The sequence below is a fragment of the Pristis pectinata genome, chromosome 18 (assembly GCF_009764475.1).
Source record: "Pristis pectinata isolate sPriPec2 chromosome 18, sPriPec2.1.pri, whole genome shotgun sequence".
Taxonomy (NCBI): Eukaryota; Metazoa; Chordata; class Chondrichthyes; order Rhinopristiformes; family Pristidae; genus Pristis; species Pristis pectinata.
In genome coordinates, this window is record NC_067422.1 from 37,655,508 (window position 1) to 37,676,792 (window position 21,285).

Below are 21,285 nucleotides of genomic sequence, written 5' to 3' on the forward strand. Positions count from 1 at the left end.
ACTGGCACCTGACCTGTGAGACTGATTCAAAGACCTTTGTAACAGCGAAACTGGCTATCTGTACAGAAACGGGAACAAAAATTACTCTCTCCATAGATGCTGGGCACTAACAGCACCTCCTTTTGTGTTTGCCGTTGTTACAGTTGGGTTATGGCCTGTTAGAGGTCATTTTGTATAGGACAGGAAGGGGATGTGCTTTACTTTAATGAAAAGACACGTCTAAAGGTAGCAGGTGGAGCAGCTGGTGAGAAAGTTGCCTTCCAGCAGACCTCCTGCCTCTGATCAGACTGAGCCCCTGTTGGGATCCAGTTACTGTACTGATAGCCAGTTTGGCTGCTACAGGCTCTTTGAATCAGTCTCACAGGTCAGGTGCCAGTTTTCATGGGGTGTCTCTGGATGTGTGTCCTGTATGTTGACACTTGCAGGAGATCCCCAGTAAATATCAACCAGTGTTAGCAGGAGTTCTGGGAGTGGTTACTTTTTTGAAGGGATCCACAACAGCTCTGCTCCAGGCTCTCCTTGGTATCAACTGCCAGTTACATCTCATGTGTAACTCGTGGCAAGATGGAGGCTTCTCAGCCCCAGTTCACCAAAGCGTAGGCCACAGCCTGTCTGAATCCTTCCTACGATCCCACCACTGTTTCATTGTGACAACTTAAAAATCTTTCACTTCTTCCTTCCCTACAAATACTGATCCCCATGCCCTGCTGCTCCACAAAGACAGCAACCCTCACCACCCATCGTCCTCGCAACTGCTCATTCTTCACACGGGGGTCAGGACAGTCAACAGGATGGGTTATTCAACCACACAGTGCATCACAGTCAGATCCCCTAGATTAGATTCCAGCCTGTAATTCACTCCCATCCATCTGTTGCTCTATATATAAACCACTTGGACTTCATAATTGGATTCTGTCCTGTACTTCACTGTGAATTATCCATTATTCTATATATAAGTCAAAGATCTCAAACCACCCACTTCACTGATATACTTCAGCAAAGGGAATCTGCAAACCCAACCCTGACTAGGTGTGACTCCTGACCCACCATATCAACTTAACCTACTCACTTCCTTATTATTGGCATGGAAGGAGATTATTTGGCCCGTCAGGTTCATACCTGCTCTCAGCGGAGCAATGCATCAGTCCCACTCCTCCTCTTACATCCCTATAACCCCACAGCTCATTCACACGCTCATCAACTCCCCTTTGAGCAAGTGCAGCAGCAAGCATTGACTTACCAGCAATGCCCACCTTCGGAGAACAACTTAACCAACTAGTGCCCTGCACTGTGCATAAGCAAGTGTGTTCACATTTGTAAAGAGGTCCATCACAGCCCGCAAAGAAGCAAAAAGCAATGAACCGCAGATACTTGAAATCTGAAATAAAAACAGACACTGCTGGAAATGCTCAGCAGGTCAGGCAGCATCATTGACTCAGAGCTGTGCTTCTCTCTCCACAGATGCTGCCTGACCTGTTGGGTATCTACAGCACTTCTTGTTTTATTTCTTGAGGAAGTACTACTGTAGGGGCGGCTGGAAGGGGCTGTGGGGGGGGGGGGGGGGGGTTGGTCACACAGACAGATGGAAATCCCAGATCCCAGCTCCATTCTCACAGTCCCTGAGAAATGTGTGTCCGCGCTCCTGGCTGGTGATTCCAGAAAGGGTTAAGGCATAAGAGAATCACAGGGTTGATGCCCAACTCTCTCTGTTTCTATTCGCAGATCTGGGACACGGCGGGGCAGGAACGATTCCGGAGTGTCACCCACGCGTATTACCGGGATGCACAAGGTAGGCCAACTGCATCTGGAGTGTTACACCAAAACAGGCCCCTGAGTGGGAGCTCTCTGATGTTAACGTGGCAGTAAACTTCCAACGCAGCACAATGGTTTGGCAGGGTTAATACCTCTAGTTTCTGCACAGGTGCTCAGCTACCATCAGGCCCAGAGACTCAGGCGAACTTCAGCGTTCAGCTGACCCCAAGACCCTTAAGGTCACATCTTCTTGTTACCTATGACAACAGCTTCCATTAATACATTGCTTTTAATGGCTCAGAGATACAGGAGCCACTCACACCGAACACAGAGACTTGCAAGGTAGAATGGTAAGGTGTTGATCAGACAGCCTTGGCTTAACGCTGGGCTCCGAAAACACTGTCTGCACCTCTCGAATACAAGCAGAGGATTCCCAACTGCAACACTTCCTGGGCAAGACCCACACAGCTCGCAAACACCAGCACCACGCACAGAGCTGGAATCTCTCTCCTCTACAGGAAAGCTGCCGAGCTCTACACTCCCTTGTGGTAAGTTCTGCTGTTGGAGTCATAGAGCAATACAGCACAGATACAGGCCCTTCGGCCCAACCAGTCCCTGCCGACCATAGTGCCTACCCAGCTAATCCCAATTTCCTGTGTTCGGCCCATATCCCTCAAAGCCCCGCCCCTCCATGTACCTGTCCAAGTGCTTCTTAAATGATACTGTTGTACCTGCCTCACCCAGTTCCTCGTTCCATACACTCACCACCCTCTGCACGAAAAAGTTTCCTCTCAGGTCCCTTGTAAGTCTTTCCCCCCTCACCCTAAACCTATGCCCCCTAGTTTTGTACTCCCCTACCCTGGGGAAAAGACTGTTACCGTCCACTCATCTTTGCCTCTCATAATTTTAAACAGGTCGCCCCTCATTCTCCTACGTCCCAAGGAATAAAGAAACTCTCAGCAACACGACAGGGAGAAGTTTGACAGTAGTCACCCCAGTCTGCTCCCAGCTGAACTCACCCTCACAAGTCAGGTTCAGTTTGAAGCCAGTTCAGTTTCCACTCTAAGTATTTTTTAAGTTATTCTTAAAAAAATAGATCTAAATGTTTGAAAGATTTAATGTAAGTATTATGTATAATATTTAAGCATATCTACGTAACTGAGGTGGAAAGAGAAAATGCCTGAAGCTGTAAACACAAGGTGATTACGCTCTCTCTTGTGAATGTACATTGCTCGGCAGTGCAGTAGTGCAAGAAGGCTGATCGCCAACTTCTCCTGGGCAGCGAGGAATGGGCAATAAACGCTGGTCCTGCCGGCGACACCCGCAGCCAGTAAGTGAATTGAGAATTGGTATGGTGAGGCATCACCGGGCTTTATGGTGGTGGACCCTGAGATATTGTCTGTAAGGTAGGATTCTGTGAGGACCATTGTGTCAGGGTGTTGCTAGACTGGTCTGTGGGACAGTTCCCCCAGTTTAGGCCCCTGATGTTTGTGAGGAGGATTATGCAAGGGGTGTGGGGAGAGCGGGGTTCTAGCACTGAGTCAGAGGATCAGCCATGATCATATTGAGTGGTGGAGCAGCCACAGGGGGATGAATTGACTACTCCTATTCCTATTTTCTGTGTTTCAATGCAAGCTTGGTTGATGAGCTAGGTTGTAAGAAATGCCTCAAAGGAGGAGAGTGAACCGGAGAGGTGGAGAGGATTAAGGAGTGAATTCTGGAATCCAGGGCCCAGTGGTGAAAGGATTCCATTCGGGGTGGGTGGTGTCAAGAAGGCAGAATTACAGGGATGCAATGATCACTGAGGTAACACAGCTGGAGGACACGGAGGGATTGGAAGGCAAGGATGAAAATATTACATTGAAGTGCTGCTGGACTGGGAGTCAATCAGGTGCAGAGGAAATTCACTGCTCAGCCGGGGAAAATGCAATCAGGTGATCTGTAAAGTGTGGGGATCTGCTGGTGATTGGCATCTGCTTGGATTTTAATGTGCTCCCCTCTCCCCACAGCCCTCCTGCTGCTGTACGACATCACGAGCAAATCATCGTTTGACAACATTAGGGTAAGATCCCTTTAATTTCACACTTTGGAAGCAAATAGAGTTTGCAAAACGGGGCACCACCCCTCCCCTCCCCTCCCCTCCCCTCACACTGGATGCGCTCAGCACTGGCCTCATCCTTCCTCCGAGTCCCAGGGTAGCCTGACGCCAACACCTTCTGACCGCCCGACCCTGCCGCAACCCCCGCAGGGGTTCCACCCAATGATGTACATCATGGCTGCTACAGTCACCAGGTCAATGCCCACCGACACACTGTGGGTCTGTTTGTGTGGGTGGGGGTTCTGGAGCCCAACAGCTGGACGGCATGGTCTCCGATGGGCGCTAGTGAAATGCACCAGGTGCTAGGAGGTTGGAGGACTTAAGGATTGCAGGGATGGGGAGGGATTTCAAATGAGGCTGAGAACTTGGGAACTGAGGCTGGGAGAGAAAGACTGATGAAGCAGACTCAAGGAGCTGCCACATCTCCTTCTCGCACACTTCTTCCTAAGCACGAGTGTTGCAGTCTCCCGAGCTCCTGGAGCGGCAGAGTGAGAGGCAGGAACTAATTTAAAAGGTATATGGAGAATCTAGTGACCAACACATCAAATGTGTAGGAAATTTCTAGATGTATATGTCCCAAAGTACCTCATACCACATCACAAATAACGACCAGATGAAGGGTCTCAACTCGAAACGTCAACTGTCCATTTCTCTCCACAGACGCTGCCTGACCCACTGAGTTCCTCCAGCGGTTTGTTTTTTGCTCCAGATTCCAGCATCTGCAGTCTCCTGTGTCCCCATATCACAAATGTTCTTTTCTAATATAAATCAAACTTGCATCTTGAACATTTGATCAATCATTACTCTTTGCACCATCTCCTTAGGGAGCCCATTCTATGAATCAATCTCTTACTTTGTGGAACCCTGTTGTCACCAATCAATTTGGAATTTACCCCAAACCTTCAGCACCTCCCAACTTCCAGGAATGGTCTTGGCTGTGAGGCCCTCCAAGGTCCAACACCAGATGCAGAGGTCACGCATGTTGGGCAGGCCCTTGGGAGAGGTTCAACTACTCAGCTGAAGCCAGAGCCTTCAGCGGGGTGGGGTGGGGTGGGGTGGGGTGGGGGGGGGGGGGACTCACGCAGGCTTGCTGGGAGAGGTCACCATTCCATCACTCCGAAAGTGGTGTCAGGAAGCGGGAGGGTCCGAGGTCCCAATCCCAGCCTGGACCAGTGGAATCCATCTGCAGGAGGACTGAGGTGGCTGCCTGAACACAAGGAGGGCGGTCGGTGCCCACAGTGTATTGAACCAACAAGACCAGCGCACATTTGGACAGCTGGTATGAATACCAGATGCCAGTGAGCACAAGCTCTCTATAACCTCCCATGGACTGTAGGCAGCAGGGCAGACTGCAAGGAAGACCAGAGCTGACCTTACTATTCCATGCCACCCAGATTCAGGAGGCCATCTCAAAGCAAACCCATCACTCCCACCCCATTCGCTCAATTATTTCCCTGTAACCTCTCCCATTAATTCTGCCCAGATTCTACTTCATCAGCGATGGTTTACAGCATCCAATTGACACGCCAACGGGCACGTGTTTGGGAGGTGGGAGGAAACCGGAGCACCCGGAGGAAACCCACGTGGTCACAGGGAGAACGTGCAAACTCCACCCAGCACTGGAGGTCAAGGATCCAACTGGGGCTGCTGGGCAATAACTCAGCGCCTGCAGCACCACTCTGCACTCCTCCCAGATTTCCTAGAAAGGCCCCACACCCAAAATTCCTAAGCAGTCAAGAATGAAGCAGGATTGGAGAGTCTGCAATTAGTCTCAACGTCAGGAGTACGTTGGAGAGTTTCAACGATTAGTGGAGCATTTGTTTACTACAAGAAGCTAGCCCTACATTACAGCTGCCACCCTTTATTTGTAACCATAACCCTGTTGAGGCTGATTGCATAAATGTCAAGGCTTACTTGAAGAGCTTCAGTACAAAAGGTGACACAGATTGATAAGCAAGTGACGTCAAACAGGCAGACGTGGGCTGGCTGAATGGGGCCAAGCTGAGGAAAATCGACAGCACTACAGCACAAAAGCCAGGTTAGAAAGGTTCAAAGCCGCCTCACTGCCCTCCCAACTCATTACTTAATGAGCTGTAATAGCGTTTTGTGCAGTCAGGTCTGGGAATATCATATTAGATTCTCTTCATTTGTTTCTAAACAAAGCGTGCCGATGAGTCAGGCTAGTTTGGAGGGGTGCTAAATTTAGCCCTTGCTTTACCTTTCCATGACAAGATAAAATTGATTGCCACTTCCTGAGTTTGTTTCCTTCTCTCCCTCCGAAAGGATCTGTTTCCCACTAGAACAGGAGTACATTCAGCCTCTCGAGTGTGGTCCAAAGTTCAGTTCACCTGTGCCTTCACTAACTTTGCCTTTGTAACGTTTATAACAAAAAGCCAGTACTTTCTGTGTCAAATGTTCAACTGATCTCCACAGTCACTGGTCTCTTTTCAGAGGAAAGACCCCCAAGTCTCCTCTGCCCTTGGTGTCAGGAGCAGGTTTGAGGTGCCAAATGGCCTACTCCTGCCCCTATTCTTATGCACTTGTTGTTATGGTATCACCACTAAATGGTCTCTCTTTAATAAAAACAACAAATGCTGGAAATGCTCAGTGGGTCAGACAGCATCTATGGAGAGAAACAGTCAACAATTCAGGTCTGAGATCCTCATCAGAAGGGATCTCTTTTTAATTCTCAGCTGTTCTGTAATGTTGTTGTGCCCCTTTTACTGGACCCTCCCATCAAAGGAAATAGGTTTTCTTTAGCTACACTATGGTAGCTCAGCAGGTAGTGCTGCTGCCTCACAGCTCCAGAGACCTGGGTTCGATTGTGACCTTGGGCATTGTGTGTGTGTGTGTGTGTGTGTGTGTGTGTGTGTGTGTGTGTGTGTGTGTGGAGTTTCCACGTTCTCCCTGTGACTGCATGGGTTTCCCCCCACATCCCAAAAACCTGCTGGTCAGTAGGTTAATTGCCCACTGTAAATTAACCCTAGTGTAGGTGAGTGGCAAAAGAATCAAAGGGGGGGTCAATGCGAATGTGTGAGGAAGTTGAAAGCTACAGGGAAAAATGAAGCAGCAATTTGATGGATGGGATTGCTGGGAGCCAGCACGGGCTGCATGGCTTCCTTCTGCATCATAATAAGTAAGGAAGTACCGTCTGCAATTGAATGTAAGTTTATTACCTTTAATCCTTTTTGTCCTGACACCAGATTCCAGTAACAAAAACAGAAAATGCTGGAAACACTCAGCAGGTCAGGCAGCGCCCGCGTGGAGAGAAACAGTTGACCTTTCAGGTCCAGGACCCTCCTTCAGAACCGGGAAGGAGAGAGACAAATTAGTTGAGAGAAAAAAGGGTCCTGCAGATGCCGGAATGTGGAGCTACTCAGTGGGTCAGGCAGCATCCGTGGTGGCGAGAGGGCAGGGCCGTGGTGAGGCCACTGCAAACTGGAAGAACAACACCTCATATTCTGCTGGGTATCCTACACCCAATGGTGTGAACATTGAGTTCTTCAATTCCAGGTTCCCAAAGCCCCCGTGTCCTTCTCCCATTTCTACTACTACACCCAAGTTCTCTCTTCCTTTGTTCATCTTTTCCATCCCCCCCCCCCCCCCCCCGGTTCCATCTACCTGCCATCCCCTCCTCATCTGGTTTTACCTGTTACCCACCACTTCCCCCCCCCCACCCCTCCCCACTACTATATACTGGCCATCTTTCCTCTCCCAGCCCTGATGCAGGGTCTCAACCCGAAACATTGACCATCCCATCACCACCACTGATGCTGCCTGATCCGCTGAGTTCCTCCAGCAGTTTGTTTATCACAACAAGTTAGTTTAGGTCGCAGAGAAGGTGGTTGAGGGGGAAAGGTTAAAGAAAAAGAAAACTTGAGCTAAAATGTTGGTAGGCAGAAATGGCCAGTACTGATACAAACAGCTCAACCTTTCATAACTCATTCTTCCTTTCTGTTTGTATTGGAACTGGATATTTTTGCCTACAATCATTTTGGCTCAGTTTTCCATTTTACAGATAGTCTGGCCTGCTGGGTTTGTCCCACAGCCTCACCATCAGCAACACGTTACACACACGTCATCTGATCTTTAACTGACCCTTAACTCTAATATTAAGTCACCAACCTCTCCCTAACAGAAGTGTTCCTTTGTTCTACACATTCATCCCCTACCTTCGTTGCTACTGAAACCTAACTTGTTTTCTCTCCTCCCCCAGTTCTGACGAAAGGCCCCCAACCTGAAACGTCAACTGATTCTCTCTCCACAGATGTTGCCTGACCTGCTGAGTGTTTCCAGCATTTTCTGTTTTTATTTCAGCTTTCCAGCAACTGCAGCTTTTTCTTTAATTTTCAGATTGCACCAACTCCTGACACTCTCTCTGCTGGGGCTCTGGGTACCTCACCCTGCTGTCTGGATCAGGCTGAGAGTGGCGAGGCATTATTTACCATTCACCTCCAGTTGTCCGGGTTTGCCTTCTGCCACCTCATTCTCCCAGCATTCGCACCTGGTTTGACACATGTCAGGTGGCCCATCTCCATGGTTACTCATTCACACAGTGCTCCAGGGAAGTCTCTTGCTGCTTTACACCATCCTGTCCCAGCACTAGAACATAGAACAATTACAGCACAATTCAGGCCCTTTGGCCCACAAAGCTGTGCCAAACATGTCCCTACCCTAGAAATTACTAGGCTTACCCATAGCCCTCTATTTTACTCAGCTCCATATACCGATCTAACAGTCTCTTGAAAGACCCTATCGTATCCGCCTCCACCACTGTTGCCGGCAGCTCGTTCCACACACTCACCACTCTCTGAGTAAAAAACTTACCCCTGACATCTCCTCTGTACCTACTCCCTAGGACCTTAAACCTATGTCCTCTTGTGGCCACGAATTCAGCCCTGGGGAAAAGCCTCTGACTATCTACCCGATCAATACTTCTCATCATCTTATACACCTCTATCAGGTCCCCCCTCACCCTCCATCTCTCCAAGGAGAAAAGGCCAAGTTCCCTCAACCTGCTTTCATAAGTCATGCTCTGCATTCCAGGCAGCATCCTTGTAAATCTCCTCTGCACCCTCTCTATGGCTTCCACATCTTTCCTGTAGTGAGGCGACCAGAACTGAGCACAGTATTCCAAGTGGGGTTTGACCAGGGTCCTATATAGCTGCAACAATACCTCACGGCTCCTAAATTCAATTCCCCGATCGATGAAGGACAATACACCATATGCCTTCTTAACCACAGAGTCAACCTGCACCACCACTTTGAGTGTCCTATGGACTCGGACCCCAAGATCCCTCTGATCCTCCACACTGCCAAGAGTCCTACCATTAAGACTATATTCCATCAACATATTTGACCTACCAAAATGAACCACTTCACACTTATCTGGGTTGAACTGCATCTGTCACTTCTCAGCCCAACTCTGCATCCTATCTATATCCCTCTGTCACCTCTGACAGCCCTCCAAACTATCCACAACACCTGCAACCTTAGTGTCATCGGCAAACTTACTAACCCACCCCTCCACTTCCTCATCCAGGTCATTTATAAAAATCACAAAGAGTAAGGGTCCCAGTACAGATCCCTGAGGTACACCACTGGTCACCGACCTCCACTCAGAATACGACCCCTCAACAACCAGTCTTTGCCTTCTGTGGGCCAGCCAGGTCTGGATCCACACTGCAATGTCCCCTTGGATCCCATGTCTCCTCACCTTCTCCATAAGCCTCGCATGGGGTACCTTATCAAACGCCTTGCTGAAGATCACTAAAGCCAAAGCTATGGAAAGATTGTGTCTTGGTTCTTTCTAGAGATCTAACTGTATGTCAGACCCAAGCTGTGGATGCCTCAGGAGTACTTGATGCGATAGCAGCAAACTGTACTCCTTAATCTGTGCTTGAACTATCCTGAAACTCATTGACGGGACAGTGCACCTAATCCATGCCACATAACGCTGCAGCACTCTTTGACGGGACAGTACCTTTACTCATGCTCTGGGGCCATGCCATTTGATGGAACAGTCTGTCGTGATCTTTACTCTTCCTCTGGGCCATTTAAGGGGACAGTGTAGAGTGACCTTTACCCTTCCCGTGGGGCCATTTGATGGAACAATGTCAGGGAGTTTTACTCTCTCCAACCCTAACTGGAGCTGCTCTGAGAGTAGTTTATTGGGCAGACAGTTATTCTTCACCCAGTACCCAACCCTCGGTCCTGCTGCCCTTGCTGGTATAATTGCCGACGGTCGCTGGGAGTATCATTCAGTGACTCCTTTGCAACTTCCATTTGGTGCAGATAAAAATCTTTTTAAATAACAGTATTTTCAGCATTTTATCTGTCCAATCTCGCAGGCCTGGTTAACAGAAGTACATGAATATGCACAGCAGGATGTGGTCATCATGTTGCTAGGTAACAAGGTGGGTACTGTTCCAACTTCTTTTATATGTTGTGTAATTGAATTTTAACGAACTGTTACAGCCGGAAGCTCAACAATGCTTTATTGTTTACAAAGGGAAAACACATAAACGTCTAATTAAATACAAAGCTGAATGATTAGTCATCTTAAACAGAGAAAACAAGAGCAGGAGTAGGCCATTCAGCCCATCGTTCATAGCTGACTATCTTGTTCCTGCTCCCACCTTCTACCTTGATCTACCACTGCTTTTATTGTTCATCTCTTCAAACGTATGACCATAGTCAGTCAGAGATGAGTCAATACTTAAGCACTTTGGGTATGGCCAGCTTACTTTCCAAAATCCCTAAGTTAGAAATGGCACTGTCGGTCTTAACTGAACATCAGCTGCCAGGCAGTTATATGGGCACCACATCTGGTCTCCTTCGGCTGAGCAGTCTGCAAGACGACAAGGGCTACTGACTGTCAATCAGGGACACCCACTGGAAATGGGTGAGCTAATTAGTGTCGGCTTGGAAGCCCTCAATGATCACGTGGTCTGATACACTGTCTAAACTATGCAATATTTGTGAATGAGTTGTACAGGGTGGGCAACAAAGGTCAGTGGTTTCAACTGTGAAGGGACAACATAGGAGGAAAATGGGATAAAAAGAGAATGTGAGAGTGGATCAACCACTCCTCTACATTGAAGAGCGATGTCACTGTGTAATGTCGGAGTGGGTGTGTGGTTCGTTCAGTCAGTGTAATCTGAGGTTTGGTGAGCCCTGTAAAGTGAAGTCCCATCACATTGTCACTGTATTCCAACGATGCTGTTATGGTTTAATGCATCCTAGAGTCATAGTCACACAGTTCAATAACAGACGATCAGCCCACCAAATCCACATCAAACAGCAATCACCCATTTAAACTAATCCCATTTTATTCTTCCCACATACCCATCAACTCACCCCACGTTCTACCACTCACCTAAGCAATAGGGGCAACTTACAGTGGCCAGTTAACCTACCAACCTGCACACCTCTGGGATGTGGGAGGAAGCTGGAGCACCCAGGGGAAACCCACTATCTGGATCCATCACGGCTTGGTACGGCAACTGCTCTGCCAGGACCGCAAGAAACTGCAGAGAGTTGTGGACACAGCCCAGCGCTTCACGGAAACCAACCTCCCCTCCACGGACTCTGTCTTTACCTCCCGCTGTCTTGGTGAAGCAGCCAGCATAATCAAAGACCCCACCCACCCGGGTCATTCTCTCTTCTCTCCTCTTCCATCACGCAGAAGATACAGGAGCCTGAGGGCACATACCATCAGGCTCAAGGACAGCTTCTACCCCACTGTGATAAGACGATTGAACGGTTCCCTTATACGCTGAGATGGACTCTGACCTCACGATCTACCTTGTTGTGACCTTGCACCTTATTGTCTACCTGCACTGCACTTCCTCTATATCTGGAGCACTTTACTCTGTACTGTTACTGTTTTTACCTGTACTACCTCAATGCACTCCGTACTAACTCAATGTAACTGCACTGTGTAATGAATTGGCCTGTACGATCGGTATGCAAGACAGGTTTTTCACTGTACCTGTACAAGTGGCAATAATAAACCAATACCAGAGTCACAGGGAGGATGTGCAAACTCCACACTGACAGCACCAAAGGTCTGGATTGAACCCAGATCACTGGAGCTGTTGAGGCAGGAGCATTACTAGCTCTGCCCCCGTGGTGCTGACATCTTCCCAGTCTGCAGACTGTTCACCCCAAAACCTCCAACCCTTCACTACATCTCTCTTAACATCACTAGTCTCCAGGTTTGTGTCCACCTATTGTTTATGACATGTGCCCTTCCACCTGTCACTCACAGGCACTGTGGCTCTCCCTCACACTTCACTGGCTGTCTCTCCAATGCTCCCTCACACTGTCTGTTCCTTCCACACTGAGTGTCACTTTATTTTTTACTTATTCATCTTTCAGGATCGGTGCATCGCTGGCAAAGCCGGCATTTATTGTCCATCCATAGTCGCCCCTGCGAAGGTGGGGGTGAACCACTGTAGTCCTTCGGGTGTTGGTGCTCCCACAGTGCTGTTGGGAGATAGTTCCAGGATTTAAACCCAGCGATAAAGGAAAAAACAGTGACGTACTTCCAAGTGAAGATGGTGTGTGACTTGGAGAGGAATCTGCAGGGTCCCATTTCCTACTGCCTTTGTCTTAGTTGTGGGAAACACTGCAGGTTGGGGAGGTGCTGGAAGGGTAGACTGGACGAGAACTGCGATGCATTTTGTAAGACGATACACACTGCAGATACCGCACTGATGGAGAGAATGAACGTGTAGGGTAGTTGATGGGGTGCCAATCAAATGGCTGCTTTGTCCAGGATGGTACTGATCTTTTTGAGAGTTGCTGGAGCTGCAATCATCCAGGCAAAGTGGAGTATCCCACCACGTTCCTGACTTGTGTCTTGAAGTTGGGCGGGGGGTGGGGGGGGGGGGGGTGAAAGGGGCAGGCCTTGAGGTGTCAGGAGGTGACGGGATACCCTGCCTCTGACCTGTTCCATGGTATTTATGTCGTTGAGTTTCTGGTCAGTGGTGATCCCTGCAGGACATTGATGGTGAGGGATTCGGCCATTGTGATGCCATTGAATATCGTGCAGCTGCTTAGACCTTGTTGGAGATGGCCATTGTCTGGTATTTCTGTGGCACAAGTGTTACTTACCACCTGTCAGCCCACGCCTGGAAATTGTTCAGATCTTGCTGCAAATGGGCATAGGCTGCTTCATTTGCCGAGGAGCAGCAAATGGAAATAAATGTTATGTTATCATCAGCAAGTATGCCCACTTCTGACCTCATGATGGAAGGAAGGTCACTGATGAAGCAGCTGAAGATGGTTGGGCTCAGGTCACAGCCCTGAGGAACTCCTGCAGGGATGTCCAGGGGCTGAGATGATTGACCTCCAACCACCACAACCATCTTTCTTTGTGTGGGTAATGGCTCCATCTACTGGATGTCCATTGATTTCAGTTTTACCATCTGTTCTTGATGCCATACCCAGAAAACTGCTGCACTGATGTCACTGTTTGTATCTCTGTGCCTTCAGAGTGAGCTCATCCAGGATATATATTTGTCATTAAATCATCTGATCAATTTGCACAGATCATCACTCTCAAGAAAATAATTTCAAGGAAGTCATTTTTAAATCCAATTTATCCAGTCTATCTTAGGTCATATTAGAACAAAGTACCACCAGGAACTTGAAGACATTATCACTTAATGAATGTTTAACATTAGATGCATCCATTTTGAAGGAAGAAATAAAGAAAGCAATTTCTTCAATGATTTCGGGTAAAACACCTAGTCCCGATGGGTATACAGTTGAATTTTTTAAATCTCTTCCTGGTTAGGTAAAATTTTTAAAGACACCCTATCAGTGGGTAAATTACCACAATCCTTTTATGAAGCAACTATTTCTTTAATTCTTAAAAAGGATAAAGATCCCACTGAATGTGCATCTTATAGACCTATTTCTTTATTGAATGTGGATTCTAAAATTTTTTCCAAAATATTGGCTTCTAGACTGGAAAAGGTACTTCCACAAATTATTTCTGATGACCAGACAGGATTCATTATGAAAAGTTATTTGCATTTTAATATTAGGAGGTTAATGAATTTTATATATATCCCTTCATCTGTAATTCCAGAATGTGTTATTTCGCTGAATGATAGAGTCGAATGGGAATATTTAACACGCGTGAGAAATTTAATTTTAGCTCAAATTTCATATCCGCGATCAAATTGATTTACCACACACCTATGGCTTCAATACTTACTAATAATCAGAGATCCCCCTTGTTCAGGCTTTTTTGAGGCACTAGACAGGGTTGCCCTCTAAGTCCTTTATCATTTGATATTGCTTTGGAACCCTTGGCAATTGTCATTTGGGATTCTTCTAACATATTTGGTATCACTCGTGGAAAGGGGACTCATAAGATATCTCTTTATGCAGATGACTTGTTACTTTATATTTCTAACCCAGAGAAATCTATCCCTGCAGTATTATCACTACTTGCTCAGTTTAGTGTTTTATCTGGTTATAGATTAAATCTTAATAAGAATGAACTTTTCCCATTAAACATGCAAGTCCCAATTTATAGGCAATTACCATTTAGATTAGTGACTGATTACTTTACGTACCTGGGTGTTAAAATTACCAAGGAACACAAGGACTTATTTAAAGTTAACTTTTTACCTTTAATTGATTACGTTAAACAATTATTTACTAAATGGTTCCCAGTCTCTCTATCATTGATTGGCCGAATTAATGCGGTTAAGGTGAATATTTTACCAAAATTTTTGTATCTATTTCAGGCGATTCCAACTTTTATCTCGAAATCCTTTTTTGACACTATTGATTCCAAAATTCTTTCATATATATGGCAGAATAAAAACCCAAGGTTAAGTAAGAAATATTTACAAAAATTAAAAAAGGATGGTGGTATGGCTTTGCCTAACTTTAGATTTTATTATTGGGCAATCAATATTAGATACTTAATTTTCTGGGCACAAGATTTAGATGCAATTCAATGTCCTCGTTAGGTATACCTTGAATGTGAATCAGTGCAAGGATTTTCATTAGGTTCTATTTTAGGAGCTTCATTCCCTTTTGCACTTACTAAATTGAGTAAACAAATGACTAATCCAATAGTTAAACATACAATACGGATATGGTTTCAATTTCGTAAATTTTTTGGATTGAATAAATTTAATTTATCAAGTCCTATTCAATCCAATTTTTTCTTTCAACCATCCAGAATTGACTCAGCTTTTTCCTTATGGAAAATGAAGGGTATAACATGTTTTTGAGATTTATTCATTGACAACTGTTTTTTATCTTTTGAACAGTTGTCTAATAAATACAATCTGGCCTAGATCACATTTTTTTTCGATATTTACAGATTAGAAATTTTTAAAAAGTTACTTTACCTTCTTTCCGACACCATATAAAATTGAAATTACGGGAAACTTTCGGTTTTAAATCCTTATCAGAAGAGCTTGATAGCAATAATTTATGATCGGATTATGAAAATATGTCCAGAGGAACTTGATAAAATTAAGAACGAATGGGAAAGAGAACTCCAGATATTTTACCTACAGAGACATGGAAGAAAATTCTTCAATTAGTTAACACATCTTCAATGTGTGCCTGACACTCCTTGATACAGTTTAAGGTGGTTCACAGGACCCATATGCCCAAGGACAAGTTAGCCCGTTTTTATCATCATTTAAATCCTATATGTGACAGGTGTAATTCGAAGGTGGCTTCCCTGACACATATGTTTTGGTCCTGTCCCCTTTTGGAAAAATATTGGAAAGATATTTTTAACATTATTTCATCTGTATTGAATATTGATTTACAACCTCATCCTATTACTGCAATTTTTGGGTTACCAATGATGGAATCTGGCCACTTATCCTCTTCTGCTCGTCGTACGATCACTTTTGTCACATTAAATGGCCAAAGCAATCCATTTTGTTCACAGGGAAGGATCCAATACCTCCCACCACATTTCAATGGTTTTCTCAAACTATAGCATGTTTAAACTTAGAAAAAATTAGGAGTGCACTGTTGATCCTTAGCTTAAATTTGAGGAAGTTTGGAGTCCATTTATTCAATATTTCCATATGATATAAGCTGACCTTTTTCAGATCCTCTCAATAACCCTTGAATACAGAGGAGTGGAGTTGACGACATAATATTTTTTTAATTGAGGAAATATCAGTCCAGTTTTTTTTGAAGTTTTTGGTGTGTTTTGGTTTATTATTAATATTTGTTTGATTTGGGGGTCCTTTTTCCATATAATTAAATCTCTTTTCAATTTTCCTTTTGTATTATGTTCCTTAATAAGAGAGCGGGAGGTCTAGATTACCTTTTTTTTACTCCTTGTGACTATATATTAACTGTTACGATTGTTATCCTGATCTCTTTGCACCATGTGTATAATTACTAATGTTAGATATATTAATTTGTACTAATTTGCAAATTAATAAAAAGATTGAGAAAGAAAGAAAGAACGAGGCACCAGAATCTCTCCATGTTACCACATCTACCCCTTTGTCACTATTCCACACGAATTTTCAGTGCTCCATCTTCTTTGCCGCCTTTTTCTCCGCTTTAACACAGTACAGCCTGTTAACCAAGGTGAACCAGTGCAGAACATACAGACGTAGAACTCGGAGCAGGAGTAGGCCACTCAGCCCCTCGAGTCTGCCCTACCATTCACTCATTCCATGGCCGATCTGATTGTAGCCCCCATCTCCACCTATCCACACACAGTAACCTTTCACCCCCCTTCCATATCAAAATCTATGTATCTACAGTACCTCTGCCCTTAAAATATTCAAATAGTCTGCTTCCACCACTCTTTGAGAAAGACGGTTTCAAAGACTCCAAGCCCTGAGAGAAAAAAAAAATTGCCTTATCTGTGACTTAAATGGATGACCCCTTATTTTTTAAACAGGGACTCAGTTCTAGATTCTCCCATAAGAGGAAACATCCTCTCCATATCCACCTGGTCAAGACCCTTCAATGCCTTAGACGTTTAAATCAACTCCTCTCTCACTCTTATAAACTCCAGCGGATCCAAGCCCGGCCTGTGCAACTTTTCCTCACAAGAGTACCATCCATTCCAGGCATCGGTCTAGTAAACCCTCTCAGAACTGCTTCTAATACATTAGCATCCTTCTTTAAATAGGGAGAGCAATACTGTACACAGAACTCCAGTTGTGCCCTCATCAATGCCCTTTACAAATATTTTTATATTCAATTCTCTTAGCAATAAATTATAATATTCCGTTAGCTTTCCTAATTACTTGCTGTACCTGCATTTGTGAATCATATACTGAGACCACCCCCCCCCCCCCCCTCACTTAAGTTAATGCTACTCTAGTTGACTTTTGTGTCACAGGAACACTTCCTGTTAAAATACGTTGACACCACCATTCTGTTTTATTGTTGTAGGCCGACATAACCAGTGAGAGGGCCATCAAGAGGGAAGAAGGAGAGAAACTGGCCAGGGTAAAGTAAACTCTTCCCCCATTCAACTGCATGCAATCCTGACCTTGCCTCTCATTTCCATAGAGCTTAACCATACAAGGGTTCAACTGTGGAGATGCAGGAGACTGCGTGTGCTGGAATCTGGAGCAGGAAACAAACTTCTGGAAGAATTCAGAAGGTCAGGCAGCATCTGTAGAGGCAAAGGGATGGTCGATGTTTCAGGTCAAAGGCCCTGCAATCAGGGCTGAGAGTGTAGAGGGAAGACAGCCAGTATAAAGAAGCGAGAGATAAGGACTGGTAGGTAACAGGTGGTACCAAGGGTGGTGGGAGATGATGACCACTTTCCCGAGGAGGGAGCTGGGGGTGAGGATGCCCGTCAGCCAGGTGTAGTACTGATATTGTCCTCTCATCAGCAAATGGGTGGGTGGTATCTGCACCAGGGTGAAATACACGGTGATATCTGCTGAAGTGTGAGGTAAAGTGATATCTGCACATATGTGAGATGCACACAGTGATATCTGCACCAGGGTGAGGTATACAGTGATATACGTACAAATGTGAGACTCACTATTTGTCCTGGTGTATGAACAATGTTGGTAATACTGATTGCAAGCTACTGAGTTCCTTGTTTCTGATCCGCAGGAGTACGGCGTTCCTTTCATAGAGACCCAGTGCCAAAACTGGCATCAATGTTGAACTCGCGTTCCTTGCTGTAGCAAAGTAAGTTTTTATTTGAAATTGTGTTTGTGATGTGGGCAGTGGGGGTTACCCAGAGAGCATGGACGGTTCAGAGAGTGGTTAGAACAGGGAAGAAGGCCATTCAACCCATCGAATCCATACCAGTTCTATGTGTGAGCAACCCTGTAAGTCCCACTCCCCCAAAATCTTCCCTCAGCTCTGTGAGTTCTCTCATTTCGGATATTTATTCAGCTCTATTTTGAACGCCTCCACTACCCCTGACACTGTATCCCAGACCCCAACCAGTCATTCTCTGAAAATAGTTTTATTTGTGTCACTTTTCGTTCTTTGGCCAATGACTTCATTTGACCGTCCCCTAGGTTTTCACCTCCCCACCAATGCAACAGCTTCGACTCTCTCTGTAACTGTCATAATTTTAAATACCTGTACAAGATCTCCCTGCAATCTCCTCTGTTCCAAGGAGACCAACCCCAACTTCTCCAGCCCATCCACATAAATTCCCACATCCTTGGAAACATGTTAGTAAATCTTTCCTGTGCCCTCTCTAAAAGCCTTGACACCTTTCTTTAAATGTAGCACACAGAACCAAACACAGTACTCCAATTGTGGCTGAACCAGTATTTTACAAAGGTTAATACTGACCTCCGTGCTCTTGTGCTCTGTGCCTCTCTTTATAAAGCCCACGACCCCGTGTGCTTTTTGAACAACTTTCCCAACTGCCCTGCTAAATTACAACAGACTCTGCACATTAAGCCCCAGTTCTCTCTGCCGTGTAATGAATTGACCTGTATGATCGGTTTGTAAGACAAGCTTTTCACTGTACCTCGGTACAAGTGACAATAATAAACCAATACCTTACACCCTGTTTCGAATTGTCCCTTCTAGTATATATTGCCTCTTCTCATTCTGGCCACCAAAATCTAACACTTCACATTCCCCAGCATTAAATTTCATCTGCCGCCTACCTGCCCATTTCCACCAGGCACTCACGTTGCCCGGCTGGTCGAGGTGTACGGCTCAGCTCCTCACCGCCTGCACCGACGATGGACACCTGGACCCACGGCTCAAGGGAAGAGCTTTTGCTAGAAGCCGAGCAAGGGGCTGATGGTAAACTGACCCCAGTTACCTGCAAAAGTAATGAACTTACTGTTTCCTTCCAGGGAACTGAAACACAGATCCGTCAATCAACCCAATGAACCCAAATTCCAAATCCATGAGTACATTGAATCTCAGAGGGAAAAGTCCAGATGTTGCGGGTTTGAATAAGTGGCTGCTCTGGTTGGAGGACTCAGGGTGTGGCGCAGTAATCGGCTTCACTGACTGCCTGTGAAACATGCACCAATTGTACACCGGCATTCACCCTCAGCTTGGTGTTTAGCTTAACTGCCCTGTACCCATTCATGCCTTACCCATTCTATATTACCTCCATATTCACTCAGTGCCCATCCCATGTCCTGAACCATTTTGTCTTCCTTCTGCACCAACCTCATAACCATCCCAATCCTTGCTTATCCAGTCCCTGCCCCACACTCCCCACCTTTACGTTCACTGACCTAAAAAAGGTCCCCCGTCTGGCAACTCATTGTTCCCAACCCACCTTGACATTCCTCCTCCCCACCTGGATAAATCCTTCAGCTCTAACAACCAAGACACAACTTCCCTTGGATTCTAACCCCTTGCTCTTCCCTATTTTGTTTTACCGCTGTAGTCGCCCAAACCCTGAACTCTGGAATTCTCACCCTCTCCACGGTTGACCCCTCTCTGCCCAGGGAACCATTGGGAACTGGAGAAAGGCTGGGAATTTTCAGGTCTGTGCCAACCGACCACTCCACATCCCGCTGTTGTGGTCAGATCCTTGACCCATCACCCCAGAAACTCCAAGCTGTTGACGGATTCAGCTGATGGATTCCCACCAAAGCTACTGGAAACCACAGGATCCTTCAACCTGTTGTTGGCACCAACTCCTCTCCTGGGTTGGAGGAATAATCATCTGCTGATCTCAAGCATGAGAACAACCCATTCAGTGGTGCACAGGGAAGGATAGACTGGTCCAAGACAGGCTGGGTTGCTGGCTCACCAGAATAATAGTGGAGACAAAGGGTTAATTATGAAAATAGATTGCATCAAACGGGCTTGCACTTTGCTGAGTACAAAACATCAGAAACTAACTGAGAGATTTAAGATCATTAAAGGGTAGATTTGGATCAAGTCGTGGTTAGCAACTACTTCGTCACACAGAGGGAAGCGGAATTCCAGAATTCTGTCTCTCCCAAAGATGGGAATCAGCTGGGAAAAAAAAACAAATCTCAGTTTTGAAATTTGGTTGTTGTTGGAGAAGGGCATTCAGAGTTCTGAAAACAAAATGGGTTTCACGGACATAACACGCACGTCAGCTATTTGAAAGGCAGAACAGTCTTGAGGGGCCGAATGGCCTATCTAACCAGTCAGTACGGGTCCAGCGTCATCTGCAGCCAGCTTCGGGTATGCGCACAGCATGAGGCAGTCCCTTCAACAACACACCTGGCCAGATGTGGTCAGCTGGAGTTTCAAACCTCAAGTGCCCCGGCCTCCCCCTCCGCCTCACATATAGAACAGTGCCCACCAGGCCCCTAGCGCAGCTGCTGTTCAACCACCGTTCACCCCTTCCCCAGTTTCAATGCCCTTCTTTGTCCCCTGCTCGGCAACAACGTTTATTCCATCTCCTGCACAGCCTCCAATTATATAAACAATGTCCAGCTTCACCTCCTTACCAGGGGGCAGACTCCCCACGCACCACCTTGCTCCAATCTCTCCCTCACGCTGCAATGTATACTTCTGCTATTAAGCATGATTTTCAATAAAAGTTTCATCCCATTGGTCACCAGGGGCTCAGTTCGGCTGACAACATCTAGCGACATTTATAAAACGCCTTTTTAACCATGAGATGAAGTTATTGTATATAAAATGCTCTTTGCTTTGTACTGGGGTAATGAGATCACTGTTCCGATGTTTAACTGGGAATGCATTTGTTTTACAAGTTAGTTTCTTCAGTCCTGTAGCTTTCGGAACAATGGTGCCTACAGCAGGAAGTGAAGTAACAATATTTCCTGGGAAGTGACCTTGCTGAAAGTGGAGGTGCCTTTCATTATAAAATGGTAATGCAATCTTGGCATCTCTGCTAGATGCCCCTGATGCCTTGCACCCTGCCATTAATCCTGCTGTTGTTTGGTGTCTTGTGTTAGACTTGCCCCATACCCCCTTTTGCCAGGGTGTTCCCTGACATCCTGGGACAGTGTTATGGT

The 21,285-nt window shown here is 45.9% G+C and overlaps 1 protein-coding gene across 1 annotated transcript in view; it reads left to right on the forward strand.

The window, feature by feature from the left end:
- Positions 1-20,864, forward strand: part of LOC127579928 (ras-related protein Rab-37-like) — a 73,274-nt gene extending 52,410 nt beyond the window's left edge. Inside the window, 7 exon segments of the mRNA XM_052032991.1 lie at positions 1,723-1,789; positions 3,762-3,814; positions 10,201-10,266; positions 17,270-17,326; positions 17,948-17,974; positions 17,976-18,025; positions 19,165-20,864. Of these exon segments, the coding sequence (XP_051888951.1) occupies positions 1,723-1,789; positions 3,762-3,814; positions 10,201-10,266; positions 17,270-17,326; positions 17,948-17,974; positions 17,976-18,025; positions 19,165-19,270 (426 nt within the window). The 3' untranslated portion in view covers positions 19,271-20,864.
- Positions 20,865-21,285: the final 421 nt, after the last annotated feature.